This window comes from Nuphar pumila, chromosome 14 (genome assembly GCF_984573655.1).
Source record: "Nuphar pumila chromosome 14, dmNupPumi1.hap1.1, whole genome shotgun sequence".
NCBI classification, from domain to species: domain Eukaryota; kingdom Viridiplantae; phylum Streptophyta; class Magnoliopsida; order Nymphaeales; family Nymphaeaceae; genus Nuphar; species Nuphar pumila.
In genome coordinates, this window is record NC_143262.1 from 242,891 (window position 1) to 266,370 (window position 23,480).

A 23,480-nucleotide genomic window follows, 5' to 3' on the forward strand; every position below is an offset into this window, starting at 1 on the left:
CGAGCCACGGGTTTTAAAACCTTGGTTGATATTACAAGGGGGAATAGCCCCATATTTATAGAGCATAAAGGAAAGAGCTGGAGGGAGTTGTTGGGCTCCAAATGGCTCTAATTAGAGTCGTTGGGAGCCCAACAACTCCAATAATACATGTTGCTTTTTAACTATGGTCAAAAAGTAACATGTCCTAAATTGTCCAAATTAAAAACCTAGCCTAATTCTAACTAGTTCCTAACTAAACTAAAAAAAGATAACTATAAATACATTATATATGAATATTACACTTTTTTAACACTCTCCCTCAAACTTACGGTTGGATAACTGAAAGTTTGTCCAAGAGAAAGTGAAATCTACGAGCAGCGAAAGGTTTAGTAAAGAAATCTTCCAGTTGATATTCTGAGGAAACATATAGTAGATCAATGGTGCCATGTAGGAACTTCTCTCGTACGTAGTGACAACCATTTCAATATGCTTAGTGTGTTCATGGAATGTTCGGTTGCTGGTAATATAAATAGAACTTTTGTTGTTGCATCATAGTCTTGATGCCCCTGTACTTTCAACACCCATGTCATGAAGCAAACGCCTTATCCAGACAACTTCTATAGTAGTTGTAGCCATTGTCCTGTATTCGGCTTCAGTTGACGAGATAGAGACTTTTTGTTGCTTCTTACATTTCCACAAAATCATAGTATCGTAATTTTGTTGCTTTATGTTGATGATATGATTATCACTGGAAATGATCAAAGTAGTATTATTAATGTTAAAAATATGTTAAAAGATAATTTTGATATGTCTGATTTAGGTTTTCTCAGATATTTTCTTGGAATTGAGGTTGCATATTCTCCTAGAGGATATATTTTGTCACAGATGAAGCTTGTTGCAGATATATGTTCTAAGTCTGGGATTTCTGATGATAAGAAGGTAGAGACTCCCGAGGTTATTAATGCCAAGTTGCGGTTAGAGGATGGGATTCTTCTGGAAGATCCTACACCGTACAGACAACTCATTGGGTCTCTTACATATTTAACCATCACCAGACCAGATATCACTCATGCAGTTCACTCAGTCAGTCAATTTCAGCATGCTCCTACAACCGTGCATATGAGTGCGGTTCTCCGAATCATCCGCTACATTCGGAATACCATCAATAAAGGGCTATTTCTATCCTCCTCTTCCCCTTTGAATCTTCTTGCTTATACTGATGCAGATTGGGGAGGTAATCCCAATGATCGAGTCTCAACTACTGGTTTTTGTGTCTTTTTAGGGGACTCATTGATTGCCTGGCGATGCAAGAAGCAGCAGAAAGTTTCACTATCATCCACTGAAGCTGAGTATCGGGCAATGGAAACCACAACAATGGAACTTGTATGGCTTCGCAGTTTGCTTAAAGATATGGGAGTTGATATTACTGAAGCCTCAAAGCTGTGCTGCGACAATAAGAGTGCCATCTATATTGCCAGCAATCATACCTTTCATGAACGTACGAAACATATCGAAATGGATTGCCACTATGTTCGTGACGAATTTTTACGAGGAACTATTGCTCTGCCATATGTCACTTCAGAATATCAGTTGGCAGACTTCTTCACTAAAGCTCTTCCGGCTCCTCGGTTCATGTTTCTTCTCGGCAAACTTTCCGTCCTTCCCCCGTAAAGTTTGAGGGGGGGTGTTAAAATGTACCTATTTTATATATATATATATATATATATATATATATATATATATATATATATATATATATATATATTTTGTTTATTACATCAATACCCGATAGGGGTATTTTTGTAATTTCATAGTTGTTTTAGAAAACAACTATTTTTTCTTTTTTGAACAAATGTAACTTTTATTTTTTATTTTTTCCATTTCTTTTTTATTACTTTTGAGGACCTAAAGGGGCTCCAACATAGAAGTCGTTGGAGCCCCCAACGGTCACAAATGTGACCGTTGGGGGCTCCCAACGACTCTATGGGAGCCCCCTTTTGGCTCTCCTTTTGAGGCCCTTTGGCCCTCCTTTTTCCTCCTCCTTCTCTTGTATAAATAGGGGTGATCCCCATGTGTATTCTTATCTTTGAGAGCTCCTCTCTCTTTTCAATAAGAGGCTTTGTATATTGTTGCCTTCTTAAAGGCTTGTGCTTGTATTGTCCCTTCGTGGACTTGTGATATTTTCTCTTTTATTCATTATTGTATGTGCTTGTATGCACTCTTTATATTTCCGCAATATCTCATTACAGCCCCTTCGGTGCTGACAGTAGGGGTTGTCTCCCCTGTTGTTTTGCTGCCATCGACAGGGGCTCGACCCCTGCCGACTCGCCACCGTCGGCAGGGGCTCAACCCCTGCCGAATCGCTGCCGTCGACAGGGGCTCAACCCCTGCCATTTCGCTGTCGTCGGCAGGGGCTCGACCCCTGCCATTTCGCTGTCGTCGGCAGAGGCTGCCCCCCTGTCGATTCGCTGTCGTTGGTAGGGTCTTTTCCCCCTGCCGCTTCGCTGCTGTCGGCAGGGGCTCGCCCCCTGCCGCCTTAGTGCCGTCGGCAAGGGCTCGTCCCCTGTCGCCTCGTTGTCTTCAATTGTCAAGGTCTCACTCCCTATCAGTTGTTTCGTCAGGCAGGGACCGAGGCCCCTGCCATTTGTTGTTCGGTCATGAAGGAGGCCAAAGTCTCCTATCGCCTAATTCTACCCTTGCCCCGTCGCACCATTAATTATATTAGCATAATTGAATATTTCACACTCTTGCAGATTTACGCAACGAGTCCAGTTCGCGCTCCGCGGCCCGACCCTCGTATCATCCACACCCGTAGACGTACGCAGTTGCACGACATCCCAAGGTAGGGTAAAGTCGCACAATGGGCAATAGATCTAATTAAGTTGAAATAATTAAGATGTCCATGCTAGTTGTACTTAGATTTATATTGCTTCTGCGTGGCGTATTATTCTTGTCTGCATGTTTATGAGTCGAGGTACGATTTTACTCTTCGAGTATTAATTTGCGTATTTGCTTATGTGTTGAAGGTGGTTTCGCACTTTTTGCAATACTTATGCCCTTAATTGCTTGCATATATGCTTGCATGTTCGTCAATATGGGTCGATGTACAATTTCATTCTTCGATCATTATTTTGCATAAGTTGCTTATGAGTTGAGGTGTGGTTTCGTATTTCTTGAAATACATATGCCCTTGTTTGCTTACATCCATTTTTGCCTGCACGTTTCCTTTGAGTGAGGTACGACTTCGTGTCTCGTGTATTACTCATGACCTTATGTGTTTGCCTATCTAAGTGGTCAATGTATGGTTTTGGTACCTCGTGTATTACTTATGTGCTTTTCCCTCGATGTGCGGCATCGCAAGTCTAGAGTTGTTTGTTGACATGTTATAACCTGCATATGCTCACACTCATGGTAAATATGTACTTACATAAATGTAGTCTTGTGCCTATCCTATTATCACTTGTTTTCAAAACACTAGAAGTTGCACTTGTGCGCTATAGTTCTTTTAAAGAGGATTTCCTTTTGCAAACCCAGGGCTCTTCAAAATACACAACTTTTGCAAAGTTAAGTTTTAAGTCCTGTCGGATTTCGAAGTCACATATAGGCCCTCTCAGGTCCACAAACTTGGGAGAAATATTTTATAACCCCGATCAGGGGCATGAGCATATGCATGAGTGGGGTTCTGTTGAAGAACCCATTCTTTATTTATCAATCTAGTGTCACATGTCGATACTAAGATAAAATTTTGGATGCAAGAATGATAGTGTTGTGCCTTGCGTGAATTACTCAATGTGGCATTATGACTTTTAAGGATGAATCGTGTCAAATGAGCACTCCTTTATTTTTTGGATCGTTATGAAGTTGTGTGTTGGGTGTTCCTTTTGAGAAGCCCACACACCTCCCTGGTTCAGTATAGCGTACTTTTAGACATGCACAACATGTTAAGTACTTTGTTGATCGGACGAGAGATCCGAGATGACCTTGCATCATGAAATATGAAAAATGTTGTTGAAGTGAATTCAAGACTTATCTTGCCAGACTGTGTTGTATTAATTCTTTGGCAGATAATATATGTTGGGGTTTCTTTTGTGGAACCATTTCCCTTTCATCGTAGTCGTACTTTTGACAAGTACGACCGTACTTTTTGACAAGTACGTCTTCTTACGTTGCGATGATTGGATGAGTAGGTTGTGGCAACCTCGATGAGTGCAAATAACAAAATGTTGTGATCACCTAAATAAGTGATGTTTTCGCCTTCACTGGCAAGATACTCGAGTTGGTCGAAAGACCAGAGTACGTAGAATGGGTCTTCAGTTAACTACCCCTGATGTACTCATTCGAATCGCTGACTCCTGTCAGGAGAGAGGACAGGAAGGTACAAAACTTCGATGGACAAGCCATTAATGGCAGTTACGAGCAAAAGACTCGGCTTCCCCAGTCATCGGAGTTAGGGAAATGGGCTACCATAATTATCCTAGGTGGTAGCTCTCCATGTTTGGGATGCATCCATTGTTTATGCTGCTTTGGGGATTTCTCTCTTGGTCACCGACCGTTCCCTTAGGTGCGGACTCAGTCAGCTATCCGGGTTATCATAAAATACATAACATAATAAACCCCCAGATCAGTCTAGGTTGTTTCTAGAGTCGTGCCTTGTGCGTACCCACTTGGCCAGTTAATATCGAAACATAATTTAAATCTAATTACACAATTTGTTGAGTTATACGCGTATGAAAGTTATGGTGTACCACCGATTCAATACTTATGGAATTGTGTGTGTGGTTGATGAAATATCGTATTTTGCTAGTTAAATTTCTTATGCAGTTCTTTGCTTGTAGTAGTTAGCCTACTTGTGCCAGTAAAATGCTTGTAATAATTTTAGCATTGTGCTCATGATAGCTTGCTCTATGATTCTGATGAAAGCAAATTGCTATTTAATTGCCTGTCTACTTGACATATTAAATTATTCTGCTTAATTATGTTTTATATTGTCATGTATGTGCACCTACCAGTTTTTAGTGAAACTGACCCATTTTATGGGCAGGTTTTGGATAGGTAATACAGTCTGCGATGACACGATGGCGTGATGAGATCAAGATAGAGCTCTTTCCCTGACGTTTCGCTCCTGAGGACATGTTGGTAAATTTGGTATAAAGTGTATTCCAAAATTTCTCTTTTTATTAAACCTTGAGTTACTAAAGCTGTTTTAGTAAACTTCTTCTCGGTTTCAACAAACAAATTCTAAATCATTGAAATTGCATTTTAAAACCCTTTGATTTCAATAGTTGTGCGAAATTCGGTAAAAGAAAGTTTACGCTGTAATGCGCTCAAGGTCCATTGACTTGTGGTTTTAAAAATATCATTTTCCGCTGAAGTACTATTTAAACTCTGATTATTGTATGATTTCAAAGCTTTCTAAACTATTCTAAAAGTTACAAGTCCTGGATTTTTGGGGCGTTACACATGAGCTCTTGCCCCAAAGTCTACATACCATATTCCATCGTCATTCTGTTTCAGGTTCAAGTTAGCCATAGCAGACAAGAGAAGATCCGTAGCGTCATCACTGACTCAAAAGGTACCCGCAGATCCTGATGTGGCAACGTTTCTATTGTTTTGCATTCTGTCGCGGTTTTGACGATTTTTAAGATTGAACCAACAGTTGGCTTTGATATGACCACGTTTGTTGCACTGATAACATGTGGGAACATTCCTTGACGGGCTGGGTGTAGGCAGCAAGCCACATCCACCCTGGATCTGTGCTCCCCTGCCTCTGCCACGCCCTCCTCGTGCACGATCAGCAGTCATCCCTGTGGCAAAAACATCATGCATAGATGATTGCCCTGTTGGGGCATCAGAAAAGCTTTTCAAGGACATCTCGTACTGGAACAGTTTGGCATGTAAATCTTCAAAACTAGGTAACGTCGGCAAACACAATAAAGAGGTCACAAGAACATGATACTCTGATCCCAAGGCACTGAGTGTCTACTGCACATTTTCTTTATCTGACACTGGATATCCAACTATGGCTAATTGGTCTGTGATGCTTTTGACTTGATTTAAAATTTCAATGATGGTCATTGTTCATTTTCTTAAAAACTGAAATTCGCGCTTGAGAAACAACACTTTAGCCTTTGATATCTGAGAGTAGGTATGGGCTAAAGTCTCCCACAAGACTTTAGTTGTGCAATCATCAGGAATGGAGACTAATACTTCTTGTGATAATGTAGAAGTGATGTACGCAACAAGAGTCTGATCGCGCTTCATCCAAGTAACAAAAGTAGGGATGCGAATAATGTTTGGTCCATCTCCATCTTTTTCCGCTTCATGTGTGATAAATTCTGGAGGCATTGGAATGGAGCCATCAAGGTGACCTGAAAGATCTTGACTTCGGATGAAGGAAATAATCTGCCGTTTCCAAGTCAAATAACTGTTTGTACTCAGTTTTTCAGAAACTAACTGCTCAAGGAAGTTGGAGGAAAGGCCCGAATTGGCTGAGTTATCCATTTGCAGATTTATGACAGAAAGCAGCCTTGCGACAGAAATTGGATTAATATCCTAAAACTGCAGCAGTATGGCAGAACTCTGCAAGAAGAAGTATGTCACGACAGGACTGATTCAACGTCTGTTTCAATGGCTGTAATAGGTCTGTTTGGAACTGGTTCAATGGCTGTTTGAGACAGAATAAGGATCACGTGATCAGACGTGATTTGGTGTGGGCAGTCAAGAAGTGAGAAAGCAGCCTTACGCGTGAAATGAAAAACAGCACAGAGGCTGTTTTGTGCGACCAGATGGGAGAAAAGAAACTCGGGGCTCGGGAAATAAGAAAAGAAACTATGAGGACCACGTGACCAGACGTGATTTGGGTATGTTTGGGACAGAATGAGGATCACGTGACCGGATGTGATCTTGGTGTATGCAGCCAAATGTGAGGAGTCGCATGAAATGAAAAACAGCACAGATGTTGATTCGTGCGACAAGAGGGAAGAAAAAATAACTCGGCCTTTAAAGAAAACTCGACCTGACCTGATGACAAGAAGGATCTGATAACAAGGAGGTGGCTAGGTTCAGAGGTGGCTGGGTATAGCTTTTGCAGGAAACTGGACCTAACCTGATGACGAGAGACCTGATGACAAGAAGAACCTGATGACGAGGAGGTGGTTGGGTACAGCTGTTCACGATCCCGATGAAGAGCCTTCTTACTCCCAGGTACGTCGCTGCTCTGATACCATGAAAGAACTCCTAAATGAATCAAGGAATCGGTGAGAGAGAGAGGGGAGAGAGAGAGAAAAGAGAGAACTCGGTATTTGGGAATCGGCAGCCACTCTAATACATTGATGGCTGCACTAACCCTGCATTAATACTAATAGGGTTACAAATAAAATACAAGGACAAAACTGCCCTGTACAAGTATTACATATTACACATAGACATATAAGAGGCTGTATCGGATATGGATTCGACTGGATCCATATCCGATCCATATTCTAATAGACTGATGGCCATTCAAACATGCATCCAACCAAACGCAAAAGATCTGAGTCCAATCCATGCTGCTGCGACTGCTGAGGGTCCTGGCTTGCAACTCAGCCTGCTAATTGGTCACCAAGTTATGTAGATCTACAAGACTTTCAATTCTGCCCAAGGTTATCAAAAGTGTTCTGGCATAGTTATCCAATAAGCAGTCTTATTACCTCACCTTGTCTCACCTAGTTTTTTATTGATTGAACAAAGAAAACTAAAGGGAATAGTTTAGAAAATGTTATATTAAATAAAATATGAAACGATCACACTAAACAAAATAGCAGTTTGTTAAATGATGAACAAAAATATGCTTAGAATTTCCACAATTTTAAACATTCCATGAGTCCCATGATAACAAAACTCATGCTCATACATGTCACAAGAAACGATCACATACTAACTATTGAGCTCATGAAATTACCTTTAGAGGTAGAGTGAGAAGAGAGATTATGAAAAGAGAAGAGAAGCAAAGATAAGACAGTGAAGAAGAACAAGAACGGAAAAAACAGAAGAGAGGGACCAAACTTTTAGAGCGATCTCGAGTTTTGGTCCTCAGCATAGGAAGACCAGGCATATAAGATCAATCAGAATAGGAAGACAAATGTCCTTATACAAAATAAACCTAAAAGCCCAAAACACTACTTAAATCAACAAACAAAAAGTCCAAACAATCTCCCTAACAAAGGGGCAAATGCATCATTCTTCCATGGCCAGGAAAATTTTTGACATATCTTGCATTTCCAATTACCATAATAAAAGTGTCAGGGTTTGAGATTGAAGAAGGAGCTCTTGTATACTTAAAGTAGGGAAAATGTATAGAAAGAAGCGATTTGAATATGAAAATTAAAAATAACAGGAAAAAACTACATGAAAAGGAATGCCAAAGGTAAAGATGTTCTAAATTGGAGTTCACAATTAGTTGGAAAAAGAAAAAGACAAGAAACCTATGACCTTTATTAAGGATGAATAAAATGATGAATTGATTAGTACAATAAACTGAGCATGCAAATCACGGCTTGACAGCAGGCATTAAATTGAAAAAAGCAACATACACAACACATGCACAAATGCATGCACACCACATATAACAATCACAGACACAAACACACGCACATGCATGCAATCACACATGCATGCATACACACATACATGTGCACAAGCAGACATGCAAGTGAAAAGACAAACAAACACAAGCGTTCCTTAAATATTTGATTTTTTTTAAATGATTCTTGCATTAAAACCAAAATAACAAAAAAAATAGTATCACTAGAAGATTTTCCTGATGCCTTCAAAACAAAAGGAAATAGTACAATGTACTTACCCTTGCACGTAGCATGGTCACATTAGTAAACCAAAATCCAACTCCCAAATTTCGCATTTCCTGCCAAGATGGTTCATAAGATAGCGCTGAATTCAATAGGTTTTCATGACAGTCAGACTGGAAAGCCCAAGCAATCAAACTGGAGCCCACGACCAAGTCTTCAGCAAGAGCACCTCCTCCAAATTTTCGACGAAAAAGCAATTTCTCAAAGCGTACAGCAACCCAAAACCTTGATATAAAGATTTCAGTTTGCGCCAAAAGATGAGAACTCATAAAATTTCAAGAAGTTAAAGCATAGAATGAACTAATGCTCAAATAGTTCAAACCACACTAGCTACTAATACTGAAGGACAGCATTTACAAACCCCAACATCATAACCATGGTCACGAATGTCACTCAGATTTTTATTGGCAAGGGGAAAACCTACGAGATTTTCACAAGATTAGCTTTTGGGGGAAAATATCATGAAATGTTTGGTGATTAAAAAGTAAAAATATTACAAAAATCAAGAAAATGTTCAAAATAAAAAAAAAAATCATTATAATTTCATTAAAATCAGAATACAGTAAAAACAGATGGAAACTTGAATTTAACATGGATTTTTATCAGGATCTTCCAGGGCAGTGAATTCGTCGCAGATATTTCTAGCTCTGATCACAACAAAGTGTAAAGACAAAGGGGTCCTTCAAAAAAGTATCATTCATGAAAAAGAAGATGTTCCCTTGAAATACAAAGAAATTTAAGGTAGTTGATCCATATCAAAAGTTTCAAAATATTTCAACAGCTAAATTAATCTTCCAGGATGCTTCAGATACTACACAGTTGAAAAGTTTAGATGTATGGAATAATGTGTGTGAAAAGTCAATTTTTCCAATTGTAAAAGTCAAACTTCTGAAAAAACATTGAATAAGATAGCAAAAACTCTTGGACCCAATCATCCCCCAAAGTTCCTACATTAAATTATTTTTATATTAATACACCTGCCTTAAGTTATTTTATATTATTGTATTAGATTATTACCAGAAACCCATGCCCAAAACATACTTTTATAATTTTATTACACTTTGTTACCAAGGTAAAAATGGATTAGCAACCCAGTCCAGCCTTCTTATCATGATATCAATTATGGACCTAGGAATAGGATATACTTCATTATTGAAAAGCTATACGCATGCTAATGCAAGGAAATTGGATTGCTAGTAACAAATAAACTATGAAAAATCCAATGAGATACTTATGCACATGAATAATCAACCTAGAATGTAAGTACCTTCGTGCAGGTTCATCAAAGCTTTCATAGGCCATAGCACCACTTGGATCACTAATTTCTAGCAAAAGGTCTACAATTGCAAGAATTTGAGGCCTTTCCATATTTGTAATACCAGGAATACAAGGGGAATTCTCCAGTATTGTAGAGAATCTCTTGATTTCAGATTCACCAGAATGTATAACAAATCTATCATCTTTAACACTTGATATAGATGTTGAATTTGCTTCCAGAAGTTGTAGAATATTTTTCTGGGACTTTGATTTCACAGGCTGCAAAGATGTTGAACAATTAGCCTGGATATATTTGGACAACTTGACTTGTTGAATACTGTGGCAAGATCTGCCGATGTTATCACCCTTTCCCTGAATGGTTGAAGTACCTTCACCATCAAGACATGAGATAAGATGTCCCACAGCAGCATATGCACACTTCCAATTTCCTGAAATATCATAGTCCTTGGTTGAATATAAAGCAATGCAGAAAGTAATAGTTATCAAGTATCACACTCAATCCAGAGTAGTTATGCAACTTTTCAATGACATATTCATGGTGCCCGATAGCTTCTAAAGATCCAAGCTTAAACAATCACGTCAGTCACATTCATAGCACTTATTTGAGTGCAAGTATATTTAATCATAAAGGAAGGAAACTGACAAGGTGTAACCACAACAATACAAAATTTCTGAGCAAAGAAAGATAATGAAGAGACACTATGTGGAGAAAAACTGGTCCCCACCCAGCAAGGTCCAATCCATCAACACATCCAAATCTAATCTGATGATACCTAAATGTTAACACTACAGAAGAGCCTATACAGTTGAAAAGAAGAGAAAATGCATTCACAAAACCAGATAAAAAAGAAGGCGACTTTATCAAGAAGGAAAAAAGGAGCGGTCAGGCAGCTTTGCTTAGAGAAAAACTCCCTACAGTTACCACAACCTGCCGAGGATTCTAGCTGCCTCATCTTCAACCATAAGAAACAATAATATGATTTTTAGACCAGTCTACATTATAAATTACTGAATCCCTTCTAAAAAAGATTATAAAAATGTAGTTCTTATATACTCAAATGTGTATCCTATAGGCTGTAGCCATGATCGGTTTGTAGCTAAGGGCTTTATTGTAGTGTATCCAATGATAAGTGTGACTGTTAAAGAAGAACAATACTTGCAACTTTTTTGTTATTGTTCTACCTCATTCTTCACTATTCTTGTAAAACTGAGCAGGAAATCAACTCATGTTTATAATGGATAAGGAATAAAGGCCTATATTAAGAAAAAGGTGATGTGAATCTAAAAAATACAAGGCATGGCACAAAAAAGACTGACTAGAACAGAAAATCCCTAGAGAAATAAGAAAGCATATAGAATACCATACACACTCTAACAAAAATCTCATGTCAAGTCAAAGTTCTAGATGGCCATTCAGTAAACCTGTGAAAAGACGTCATTCATGACCGGGTCTAGATCTCAGGATCCAGACCAGAGTTACCGGAAGCGCCTAGGTAAAAGGGGAAGCGTGCTTCGGAAGCACGAAACGTCGCACTTCCAAAGTGTGAGGGGAAGTGTCCCCCTTTTTTTGGGAAGCGCGCTTCCCCCTCGCTTCCCCATTTTTTCCATTTTTTCGCTTCCCCCTCGCTTCCGGTTTGCTTCCTAGGTCGCTTCCGAGACGGTTCGGAATTTTCTTCTAAGTAGTCCCACGCTTCCCCGCTTCCTAATTTTTTGAAAGTGCCTCGCTTCCAGCTCCCGCTTCCTCGACTGGTAACTCTGATCCAGACCCAATTCGTCTTGTTTATTAAAACACATGCTCATGAATGGCATGTTGTAATTTTAGTATACTATGTAATGGGTATTTTCATACCCTAAAATATGTACCTATGCATACTTAATGAGAAGGGAAAATCGCAGACCCTAATTGGGTTTTCTTCTGCAGTCATTAGAGCCTCTCTCTCCTCTCACGTCACTTTCTCACATGGTATCAGAGCATTGATCCTCTCTCCAACATCTTCTTCCAAGGTATTCATTTTCTTATTCTTCTTGAATCTATTGAATCTCTCAGCCAACGCACTCAGCAGAATATTTCCTTCAGCCAACGTATTCTGTTTTTCCCTATTTCAAAAATCTGCATTTTTATTCCTAAAGTCTGCATCTAATCTCTCTCTTTCCGCATCTAATTGTCACCCTCTTTAATCGTCATTCTTCTTATTCTAAAATTTGCATCTTTTCTTATTCTAAAATCTGCATCTGAAAAGAAATATTATGTTTGACGTTGTTATTTGCTCATATTATGTTTGACGTTGTTCTTTTCCTTCTCACGTTGTTTATTCTAAAATCTGTTTGACGTGATTTCATATGGTCACGCAAGAGCAAATCTTTTGCGTGATTTCATAAGTTGTTCCTCATTTTCTTTAGAAAAGTAAGGTCAGATCTGAGTAAAATATTAGATTCTTTTTCTTTACATTTTAGAATAACGTTACATCCAAAAATCATATTCCGCTCTTTGCATTTTTTGGAAAGAAAAACATGTTACATCCAAATAACATGTTTCTGTTTTGCATTTCATTGATTGATCTTTATTCAGATCAGTTTACTACATAACTTCAATTTTTGTCTCGGGTCTGCTGTAAAAAAAAAGGCAGTTGAGTTCCGAGTTTTCTGAAATTACATATTGGTTCTGACTTTTATTTCTGAGTTCTATTTCTGATTTTTTTTTGTTCTACTCCAGTATTGTTTCTGACTTCTTTTATTTCTGAGTCTTGCTTCCGCCTTCAATTACCTATGGATTCTTTTTCTTCTTCTCAATCTGGTCAATCTTCCAACTTTCTTAGTCAACTTGTATCTGAAAAACTGAACAACTCTAATTTTCTCACCTGAAAAAGACAAATCATCCCATTCATAAGAAGTCAGAATCTTTCTGGACATCTAGATGACTCTGTTTCTGTTCCTCCAGAGTTCATATCACAAGATGGCAAGACTAGGGAGGGTGACACTTCCATTACTTTTGTCAGAAATCCAGAGTATATATCCTGGATGAAGCGAGATCAGGCTTTGGTTGCCTACATCACTTTCACCCTGTCACAGGAAGTGCTTGTGGCAATCCCAGATGACTGCACACCTATGCAGTTATGGCATCGTCTTGTTCAGACGTATTCTCAAGTTTCTCAGGCTAAAGTTTTATATTTAAAAAAAGAGTTCCAAATGCTGAGAAAGGACTCCATAACTGTCATGGAATACTTAAACAAAATGAAAACCATCACAGATCAGTTGGTAATCGTGGGTTGCGCGGTCAGTAACAAAGATATGGTACAACAAACTTTGAGCGGGCTGGGACCCAATTATCATATGATGGTTACTTCCTTGTTGTGTTTGCCAGACTTACCTACATTAGAAGATCGTCGTGCTAAACTCTTACAGTATGAGATGACTTTGAAAGGATTCTCTGAAGGTAATCATAATCCATCATAATCCCATTGGAGCCCACGACGTTCTTGCCACAGGAGTCACCTATGGTTGAGGACGTTGCAGGTATGAATCTCGAGAAAGAGGAGGTCAAGAGAGAAATGAACAAGGAGCTCGTGGAATATTACCTACTCCTAGTATACCTCATAATCTGCAAAGGCAAAGGACAATACCTACCTGCTTTCTCTGCAACAAAAGGGAGCACATAAAGGCAAATTGCTAGTTTAACCCGCAGAATAGAGGAAAGCAATTGGAAACAAGAAAAGGAACATATACATATAAAAATAGTGAAGAAGTCAAAAAATTGTTATTATCTGCCTTGGCTGAATTAAATATCAAACAGAATGATCAAGGCACTTGGTATGTTGATTCTGGTGGAGCCACTCATGTCACTGGTGATGCTAGTAAGCTCCTAGATCTTGTCCCTTATGTTGGTAGAAATAGTATAGTCATTGGAGATGGGTCACACCACCATATTACGCACATTGAAAATTCTGAAATTCCTATGTCCAACTCTTTTCTTGCACTTTCAAATGTCATCCATGCTCCTAATATCAAGAAAAATATTGTTTTTGTCTCTAAGCTTGTAGATGACATTAATGCTTCAGTTGAGTTTACTCCTTTCTCTGTTTGTGTTAAGGACCTTCACACGAGGGAAATATTTACTGAAGGAAAACGACAAGGGAATATGTATGTGTTCCAAGAGAATCCTTCCTCTCGTGCTCAATCTGTTGATTCCACCTTGAAGCTCACATCATTATATTCAACTACTTCTGACAGTGTTTTTAATCTTTCTGAATGTATTGAACCGAATCTTTGGCATGGTCGTCTAGGTCATTGTAGTAGTCATTTTATAAATAAGCTTGTTTCAAGTAGTCTTACTCCCAAGTCAAGTCTAAATTTAAGTGTCGACAATAAAAAATGTTTTAGTTGTCTTCAGTGTAAGAGTCATATTCTTCTTTTTCATTCCATTAATAAAAGAACTTCAAGACCATTTAAGATTATATGTTCTGATGTTTGGGGTCCGGCTCCAGTTCCTTTCATGTCTGGCACTAGATATTATCTCATCTTTGTTGATAGCTATTATCGATATACATGGATCTTTTTTATGAAAAATAAATCTGAAACCTTTAAGTTATTTCAGAACTTTCATTCCTTTGTTCAAAATCAATTCTCTGAGAATATCATTTGTTTCTAATGTGATGGAGGGGGTGAATTCTCTTCAAATGACTTTATTAGTTTCCTCGAGACAAATGAGATAAGTAGGCAGGTGTCTTGCCTTCATACACCTCAACAGATTGTTGAACGCAAGCATCGTCATATTGTCGAGAGTGCAATGAGCATGATGAATGATAGTAATCTTTCAGTTGTCTTCTGGACAGAAGCCTTTCATACAATAGTCTATGTCATAAATTGATTGTCCATGAACATCTTGGAAAACAAATCACCCTATTTCTCTTTACATGGTGTGCATCCAAGTTATCATGATTTGCCTGTATTCAGGTGTGTATGTTATGTTCATGTTGACAGGTCAATGCGGCATAAGTTTTAGGATAAGGCCTTAAAGTGCAGATTCGTTGGGTACGCTAATGATTACAAAGGCTACATGTGCTATGATCCTGTAAGCAAGCGCATCAAAATATCCAAAAATTTTGTGTTTGATTAATCAAATTTTGGTCATAATGCCATCACTCCTGAAATTGAAGTTTATCATCCTTGGTTGAACTCAGATCTCTTTTCTAGTATTGATGATGGTTGTTCCTTTGAATGTCACCAAAGAGATGAGGAAAACGTACCTACTGTTGAGCAAAGAACTCAAAAAAGTGTGATTTCTGAGACATTATCGGCCCTAGAAAGGTATAAAGGCATTGTTTACTCTCAACGTGAGGAGATACCCCTCAGCTCTAATCAGGAGCAAAATTCACATTCTATTTCCATGCAATCACCTGTTCACAGAAAGTCTACCCAATCTCGACATTCAATTGATAGGTGGGTTAGTTATGAGAATTTTACGATGGATTTTCAACTCTTCTTAGCTTCTTTGGGCAAGGAATATCAACCCACAACATTTTATTAAGCAATAAATTTTAAGAGATAAATTGAAGCTATGAACGAAGAAATGGAGGCTCTTCATGAATGTAGCACTTGGGATATTGTTCTCAGACCACACGATCGAAATGTGGTTGGGTCAAAGTGGGTGTATAAGATAAAGTATAAGCCAGATGGTACTATCGAGCGATACAAGGCTAGGCTGGTTGCCAAAGGCTTTATACAGGATCAAGGATAAGACTATGATGAGACTTTCAGTCCAATCGGTAAAATGGGCACTATCTGCATCATACTATCATTGGCAGTTGAGCACCAGTGGACTCTCAGCCAACTGGATGTGAAAAATGCGTTTCTACATGGAACACTGATGAAGGAAGTATACATGGAGCAACCCACTGAGTCTGCAGAAGGGAACACTAAAGAATACGTGTGCAGGTTAAAGAGAGCTATATATGGCCTGAAGCAAGCATCTCGATCTGGGTTTGACAATTTTTCGCTCGAAATAGAAAAATATGGCTTTATTCAGTCTCTTCTTAACCATTCTCTTTTCATATTTAAATGCAAAGATATAGTTAACATGTTATTGATATACGTTGATGACATTATCATTGCAGGTAACTCTAATGAACATATTGAACAGGTTAAAGAACTTCTGAATCATAGATTCAAGATGAAGGATCTTGGTAAACTGCGATACTTTCTTGCAGTAGAAGTTGACAGGACTCCTGAAGGCATGACACTTACTCAACATAAGTATATCGTTGATGTTCTTAGCAAGGCAAGTATGATTGATTGCAAGCCTCTAAGCACACCCGGTGTACTTCATCAGAAACTCAGTTCCCAAGATGGAGATTTGTACAGAGACCCTACAGGATTTGTGCATTGCTATTTTAGATCAGATTTACCGAACAATATGCAGATGTTTCGGATCAGAACTACCGAACAGTATGCACATGTTGTTTCGGACCAGATCTACTGAACATGTAGACATGTTGTTCTGGATCAGATTTTGTCGAACAGCATGAACACATGTCGTTCTGGACTGATCTGCAAAGTTTTATATTTTTTTCACATGTGGACAGATCTGGACAGCATGTCGACAATTGTGTTTAGATATGTCGAGTAAATGTTCGAACAGCATGAACACGTGTTGTTCTGCAAAGTTTTATTTTTTTTCACATGTGGACAATTCTGTCCAGATCTGCCGAGTACATGTTCTTTCAACTGTTGATTCAAACCCGTCTGGTTATATGCACATACAGCTGAATATTTTGATCTTGGTTGATTATGTTCATGCATCAGAATACCATGTTTTTATTTTATTATTACATGTTCATGCATTAGAATGCAATGGTTTGAATTACTTGCTCATGCATATGCATATTATCATTGGTTAAGTTTTAATAATGTATATATGATGCGCAAGTTAATATATATATGCTTGATGGTCTGGCCAACAGGTTAATATATACATACTCGATGGTATGACCGACCCATGCACATGCTCTTGAGCATGTACATGGATCAGCCAGCACTTGGTGTAGGCTGTTATGAGTATAATTTTGAGTTTGGCCGACCCATGTACATGATAATTGATCATGTACATGAAACAGCCAGCATACTGAAATTATGTATTTTTAGCATTGGCCGACCCATGTACATGAATTCGATCATGTACATAGCTCAGCCCCAGTTGTTGGCTCGATGAAAAATTTCTGCATAGTTGAATTAGCACATGAATTTGATCATGTACCCGTTTAAGATTGATGTATGCATTCTTTCGGAATTGATACATAAATGTGATTTTGATTTGATTATGTTTGCATAAATATGCATATCATACGCATGAAAATCCTAAAATTCACTTTAATGTTTGCACGAATATAATCATGTGCATGGTTGAGAGCTTATGCATAAATTGGGTCATGTTAATGAATATTGTAAGCATATGTTCGTATGCGTATGCAAGTTGTTTTATATGTGCATTCTTATTGTGTAATTGAATGTGCATTGTGAACATGTTCACTAAATTTTTTGCATAAGATGCATGTATGTGGTCATGCATGTATGTGGTCTGTTGAGAACCATTGCCGGTCATGTGGGCCATGAGCATGTGTTGCTCTAAAATTTGTTTTTATACATTGCAAAATTTGTTTTGAATTATTGGCTTTTTAATTGAATTGCACTGTTAAAAATGGTAGTGTGTCAGGTCCGAATTGGGTTTTGCACGTTGATTTGCAAAACGGTTCTTGTGTAAAGAACTCGAATTTGTAAAAAAAAAATTAAAAGAGACAAACAGTGTAATTAATTTTTTTCTTACATGTCTCATCCACAGTGTAGGAATCCTGAATGGTGGTTTTGAGAAAACTGTGAGGATACTAAAACTCCGTATGCGATTGTGCCCCTGAACCCGATGTGGTGGTTCACCTCCCGGCCACGGTTTTAAAGAGATTTCAGCCACTTTGTCTGGGGGTGGTGGTGTCACACAGTTGTTGTATACAAAGAAAGTGGCATCAGTGGATGCTGATTTTCTTGATGTATCGACATTAGATGTTAATTTATAATGTTCCGATGGATGGTGTCAATTCCTGATATTGGTCGAGAAACAAGTGCAGAACCTAATAATAAATTATAAATTGTGTGTTAAGCTACAATTGGGAACCTAACTTGGACTTTGAAAATTGTTGTGCCCGTTTTGAATATCTGCGAGTTTAATGAAAAGTTAAACTAAAATTTTGTGCATTTAATAGGGACATGCATGCAAAAGAAACTCTTATAATAACTTAATAAGTTATGCATGTGCATTGAATCATGTATATTTATCGTTATGCATTAGTTCATGCATTTATACTTATTTTGTCTCATATGAAAATTGTTATTGCATGGTACTTGTTTCAAATGCTTGAATGATAAATTGATTATGAAATTGTTATTGTTATATTCCTCTAAATTTATGAATGGATTTGGTTTATGCTATTTCCTTTTTATTTGGATTTTTAGAGGAATTTGTACAAAAAAAAAACTCGGGTTATTACCCTGTATTTCAAAATGTTTTTCAAGACCAAGAGCTCAGTGATGGGGTAACTGCCACATGAAGCCTGCGAGTTTGCGTGACTTGTTTCTGATGTTCTTGACAGAGTGGCTCTATGTTACAGACTTTATTTATTTATGTTTTTATGATATTTATTATATTGGTTAATAAAGTTGGTTACCCTTTGTTGATTCAATGCACTATCTTTGTGGTTTGGTAATTATTAAATTTGTGAGACCCCGGATCCTTGGGTTTGGTTTCCGCAATTGTTTAAAAAAAAACATTTTCATGAGGATAAGTTGAGGGCATTACAGAGTGTGAGACTATTTTATGGTTCTTTATGGTGTTTTCGATGGATCTTATTGTGGCACTGTGTACCCACTTTGGTGATTTGAAGAACAATGTTGAAGGTTCTCATTTTCTTACATGGTATCAGAGCTTGGTAATCTAGTTGAATTTGTTTTTAGTGCATCGGAAAGGGGGCTACTCAAAATTTAAAAGTGTAGAGTTCTTTGGTAATTCCTATTTAAGTGCTTTGTGAGATCGTGATTGTGTCTCAAGTAAAAGATTGGTGGTGCTCACTTGGTGGAGGAATATTTGTGCTCTTTATCAATGGTGCATGCTTGGTGATGGAGTACTCGTGATCTTCACCTTGCTTTCCTCTTTCTTCTTCTTCCTCTTCTCTATTCTTTTCTTCTTGTTATATCTTCTTTAGTTCTTGTAAAAATTGATGACAATGAAAATATCACTATAAAACCTATCAAACTCAATAACTCAAATTATGTAACATGGGCTTCAATTATGAAGCATCTCATATGGGGAAAAGGGTTGTGGGGACTAATAGACAGTACTGATCCCGAACCCAAACTAATCCTTACTAAAGAAGAAGGTGAAAAAGAAGTATCTCTTACGAAGGTTGAACAAACTATGAGAAGAAATAAAAGGAATAGAGAATGGGGCATGTCAAAATTATGTATTGGCTTATTAGTAGGGTGATATTAACAAGTGCTCTAGTCTTGCTAAATTCGAACATGCAAATAAGGTATGAAATTATCTCAAGAGAATGTATTCTCTTAAAGATATTGTACATGTGTGCAATTTGCAAGACAAAATTCAAAATATGACTCAAAGGGACAAAATATTAAAGAATATTATAATGAATTGTCCAAACTTTGGGAAGAGTTGGCTCTTCTTGAACCAAAATAGCATTGTCATGAAGATATAGAACTCCGCCAAAATCAAATAGATGTGGAGCATTTTTTTCAATTTATTAATGGATTGAAATCGGAATTTGAATCCATCAAATCCGTTCTTCTTCATCGAGGGAAAGTTCCCTCAATTGAATACACTATAGAAGAATTAAGTATAGAGAAAAATAGGCTCAAAAAGAGGATTTCTAAGGGTGATGATGACTCTTTTCTAGTTGTATCTAGACCAGGAAACTATGTTCGTACCTACAAACCGCCACACTATGGAAGGCCAAACAATGAGCATTATGGAAAACAAGGTAATGAGTACAAGAAAAAAAATTTATTTGTTATTATTGTCATGAACCGGGATACGTCAAAACCTTTTTTTTAAGTTAAAAAGGCCTTATAAAAGAAGGTTGCCTCGGTTGGACCTCCCCAAGAGTCAAGTGATGTCAAAATCATTCAAGATTCATCCATTGGGAACATGTCCTTGACACAACTAGTGGAGGCCCTTCAACCTCTACTCAAAGGAACATCCTCATCGACTGGAATTGTGGTGTCTTTCTTCGGCTTCTCTAATCTCGATAAATCTATTTGGCTTCTTGACTCAGGTGTCTCTTTTCATATGACACCAAATGGTGATATGTTATTCAAATATCGTAACTCAAGCAGGTCAAATGTGTTTACTGTCGATGGGACATCTCTTGAGATAAAAGAAATAGAGAATTTCGAAAATACTTCTTAAAGTTCAAAAAAAAATATTCAAAAAATTAAATATATTTCTAAATTAAATTTAAATCTTTCATCTTTTTCTCATTATCTAACCATGGATGTAATGTTTCATTCTCATCTCGTGGTTATCGGGTGCAGAATCGTCAGTTAGGGAAGCTGATTGGAAAAGGTCATAGAGAAGGATGCCTGTACTACATGGATTTTTTGAAAATACTCAAGAATACTTTTTGTTGTAATGTTTATAAATTAGATTTGGGTTTATGGCATAAAAGGCTTGGCCATCCTAATATATCCAAAATTCTGTATTTTCCAAAGAAAGAAAAAAATTGTAATTCTGAAAACTTTATATGTGAAGATTGTATTCTTGGCAAAATGAAGAGATTATCATTCCAAGAAAAAACCTTTATTTCTTCCCGACCGCTTGAGTTAATACACTCGAATATTTGGGCCCAACACCTGTTATATATAAGGGTGGATTTGTGTATTATGTATGTTTTGTTGATGCTTTTACTAGAAATACTTGGATCTATTTTCTTAAACACAAATATGAAGTTTTTTTACATTTTTAAATATTTCATAGTTTGATAAAAAATAAATTCAAAAATGACATTTTCATTTTTTGCAATAATTCAAGGGAAGAATTTTATCAAAAGAATTTAAAGACTATCTAGATTTAAATGGTATTACACATCAAAAATCTTTCCCTTACACTCTACAACAAAATGGTTTAGCCGAAAAGAAGCATAGGCATATTATAGAAACAACAAGAAATTTTGGGTTGAAGCTACATTGACTGTGGTTTATCTTATTAGCAGAATGTCATCCTCTTCTTTGAAAAATGTGTCACCAAATGAAAAACTTTTCAAATTAATTCTTGATTATTCTAGATTGAGAGTTTTTTTGTGTAAATGTTTCATTTTTATTGATAAAAATGATAAACTTTCTCCCCGTGCTATTCCTTGTGTCGTTTTGGGATATACAAGTAATCAAAAAGGATATAGATGCTTTGATTTTAAAAATAAAAAGTATATGTTTCAAGAAATGTGTTTCTTAGAAAAAGAAAGGCTTTTCGAAATTGAATATGATCTTAAACAAGCACCAAAGGCATGGTATGACAGGTTTAGTCAAGTTATTCATGATATTGGATTTTAATCTTGTCCAACCGACACAACTTTATTTGTTAAGGTTTTTGATGCAAGTATGATTATTCTTCTCCTCTATGTGGACATGATTATCACTAGAGGGGACAAACAGGGAGTTGAACACATTAAAAAACTTCTCAAAAAATATTTCAAAATGATTGATTTGGATTTTTTTAAATATTTTCTTGGAATTGAAGTAGCTTATTCTTCTAGAGGTTATCTATTGACTCAATTTAAATTTGCTCTAGATATTTTTATCAGGTCTGGAATCTCAGATGATAAGGCTGACACACTCCCGAAGTTGTCAATACTAAGATGAAGATTGATGATGGGGAACCACTAAAAAGTCTGACATCGTACAGACAACTTATCAGAGCACTTTTTTATCTTTCAATTACGCGACCTGACATAGGACAGGTTATTCACACAACAAGCCAGTCTCAACATGCTTCCACTTCTATTCATATGAGAGTGGTTTTGCGTATTATTAGATATATTAAAACTTTCTTTTCTGAGAACTTTTCTTGTTTGCTTCTTCATCATTAGATTTAACTGCTTATATTGATGTTGATTGGGGAGGTGAACCCAATAACCAACATTCAACCATTGGTTTTTGTGCATTTTTAGATGAATCGTTGATCTCATGGCGGTGTAAGAAGCAACAAAAAGTCCCTCTCTTCGATTGAAGCAAAGTATCGATCCATGGCTACAATCATTATCGAAGTGGTCTAGCTAAAAAAATTGTTGGCTAATATGTGAGTCCAAATTAAAAGAGCATCACTGATGTGTTGTGACAACAAAAGTTTCATCTACATTATTAGCAACTCAACCTTTCATGATCATACCAAGCATATTGAAATAAACTGTAACTATGTACGAGAGAAGTATCTACATGGCATTATCGATCTTCCATATGTTACTTCTGAATATCAATTGACAGATTTCTTCACCAAACCTTTCGCTGCTCCTAGATTTCACTTTCTCTTAGACAAACTTTCGGTTATCCAACCGTAAGTTTGAGAGGGAGTGTTAAAATGTATAAGTATTATATACATACATATCTATTTATATGTATATATATAGATATGTAACTAGGTTAGAATAGTTAGTTTAATTTTTACTTTTTTTTTAGTTTGAACTAGTCAGCATTTGTTGACTAGTCGACATTGGAGAGGTCCAATGGCTCTATTTAGAGCCGTTGGGCCCCTCCCAACGTCTCTTTGGAGCTTCTCTTGCTTGTGTACATATAGGGGTGAAACCCCTCCCATTTTTTATGCTTCTTGCATGGATTCCTCTTGAATAAAATAATATTTTTATATTTGTGAGTATTCTTTGTGTGCCCATTGAGTGGGTTTTGTGTGGGAGACTATTTTGTGGATCTTTGTGGTGTTATCGGTAGATCTTATTGTGGATCTTTTTGTGTATCCACTTTGGTGATTTGGAGAACATTGTTGAAGGTTCTCATTTCCTTACAAGCCTTACAAGAGAGAAACCTTCCTTCCGCCAAAAATAGTGACCCAATGAGATGAGACTATGTAATTGTATTAGTATCCTTATATATTGCGGTAAGTAAAAAGATGACCATGCCCCTTGCAATATATTACAATAACAAGCATCACATGCTATTGTTTCACGTCTCTGCATATAAAGAAGCTCCAGCAGGCTCCAGCACACACAACATATAAATGATGATTCCGCCCTCGAGCGAATTGACAAAAATGCCCATGTCTAACAATATATGTTTCACTACCATTTGATTTTTGGTGAAACTGCTGGAACTGCAGAATAA

General features: G+C 37.2%; 1 protein-coding gene across 3 annotated transcripts in view; it reads right to left on the reverse strand.

The window, feature by feature from the left end:
* The window catches only part of LOC149815995 (transducin family protein / WD-40 repeat family protein), a 104,801-nt gene that overhangs the window by 75,803 nt on the left and 5,518 nt on the right, over window positions 1–23,480 (reverse strand). For all 3 annotated transcript variants that reach the window (XM_089987991.1, XM_089987990.1, XM_089987992.1), the window contains exons 4-5: window positions 10,090–10,528; window positions 8,819–9,047 (exon numbers count right to left, since the gene is read on the reverse strand). In XM_089987991.1, coding sequence (XP_089844117.1) covers window positions 8,819–9,047; window positions 10,090–10,528 — 668 coding nt within the window. The remainder of the gene's footprint in view (window positions 1–8,818; window positions 9,048–10,089; window positions 10,529–23,480) is intronic.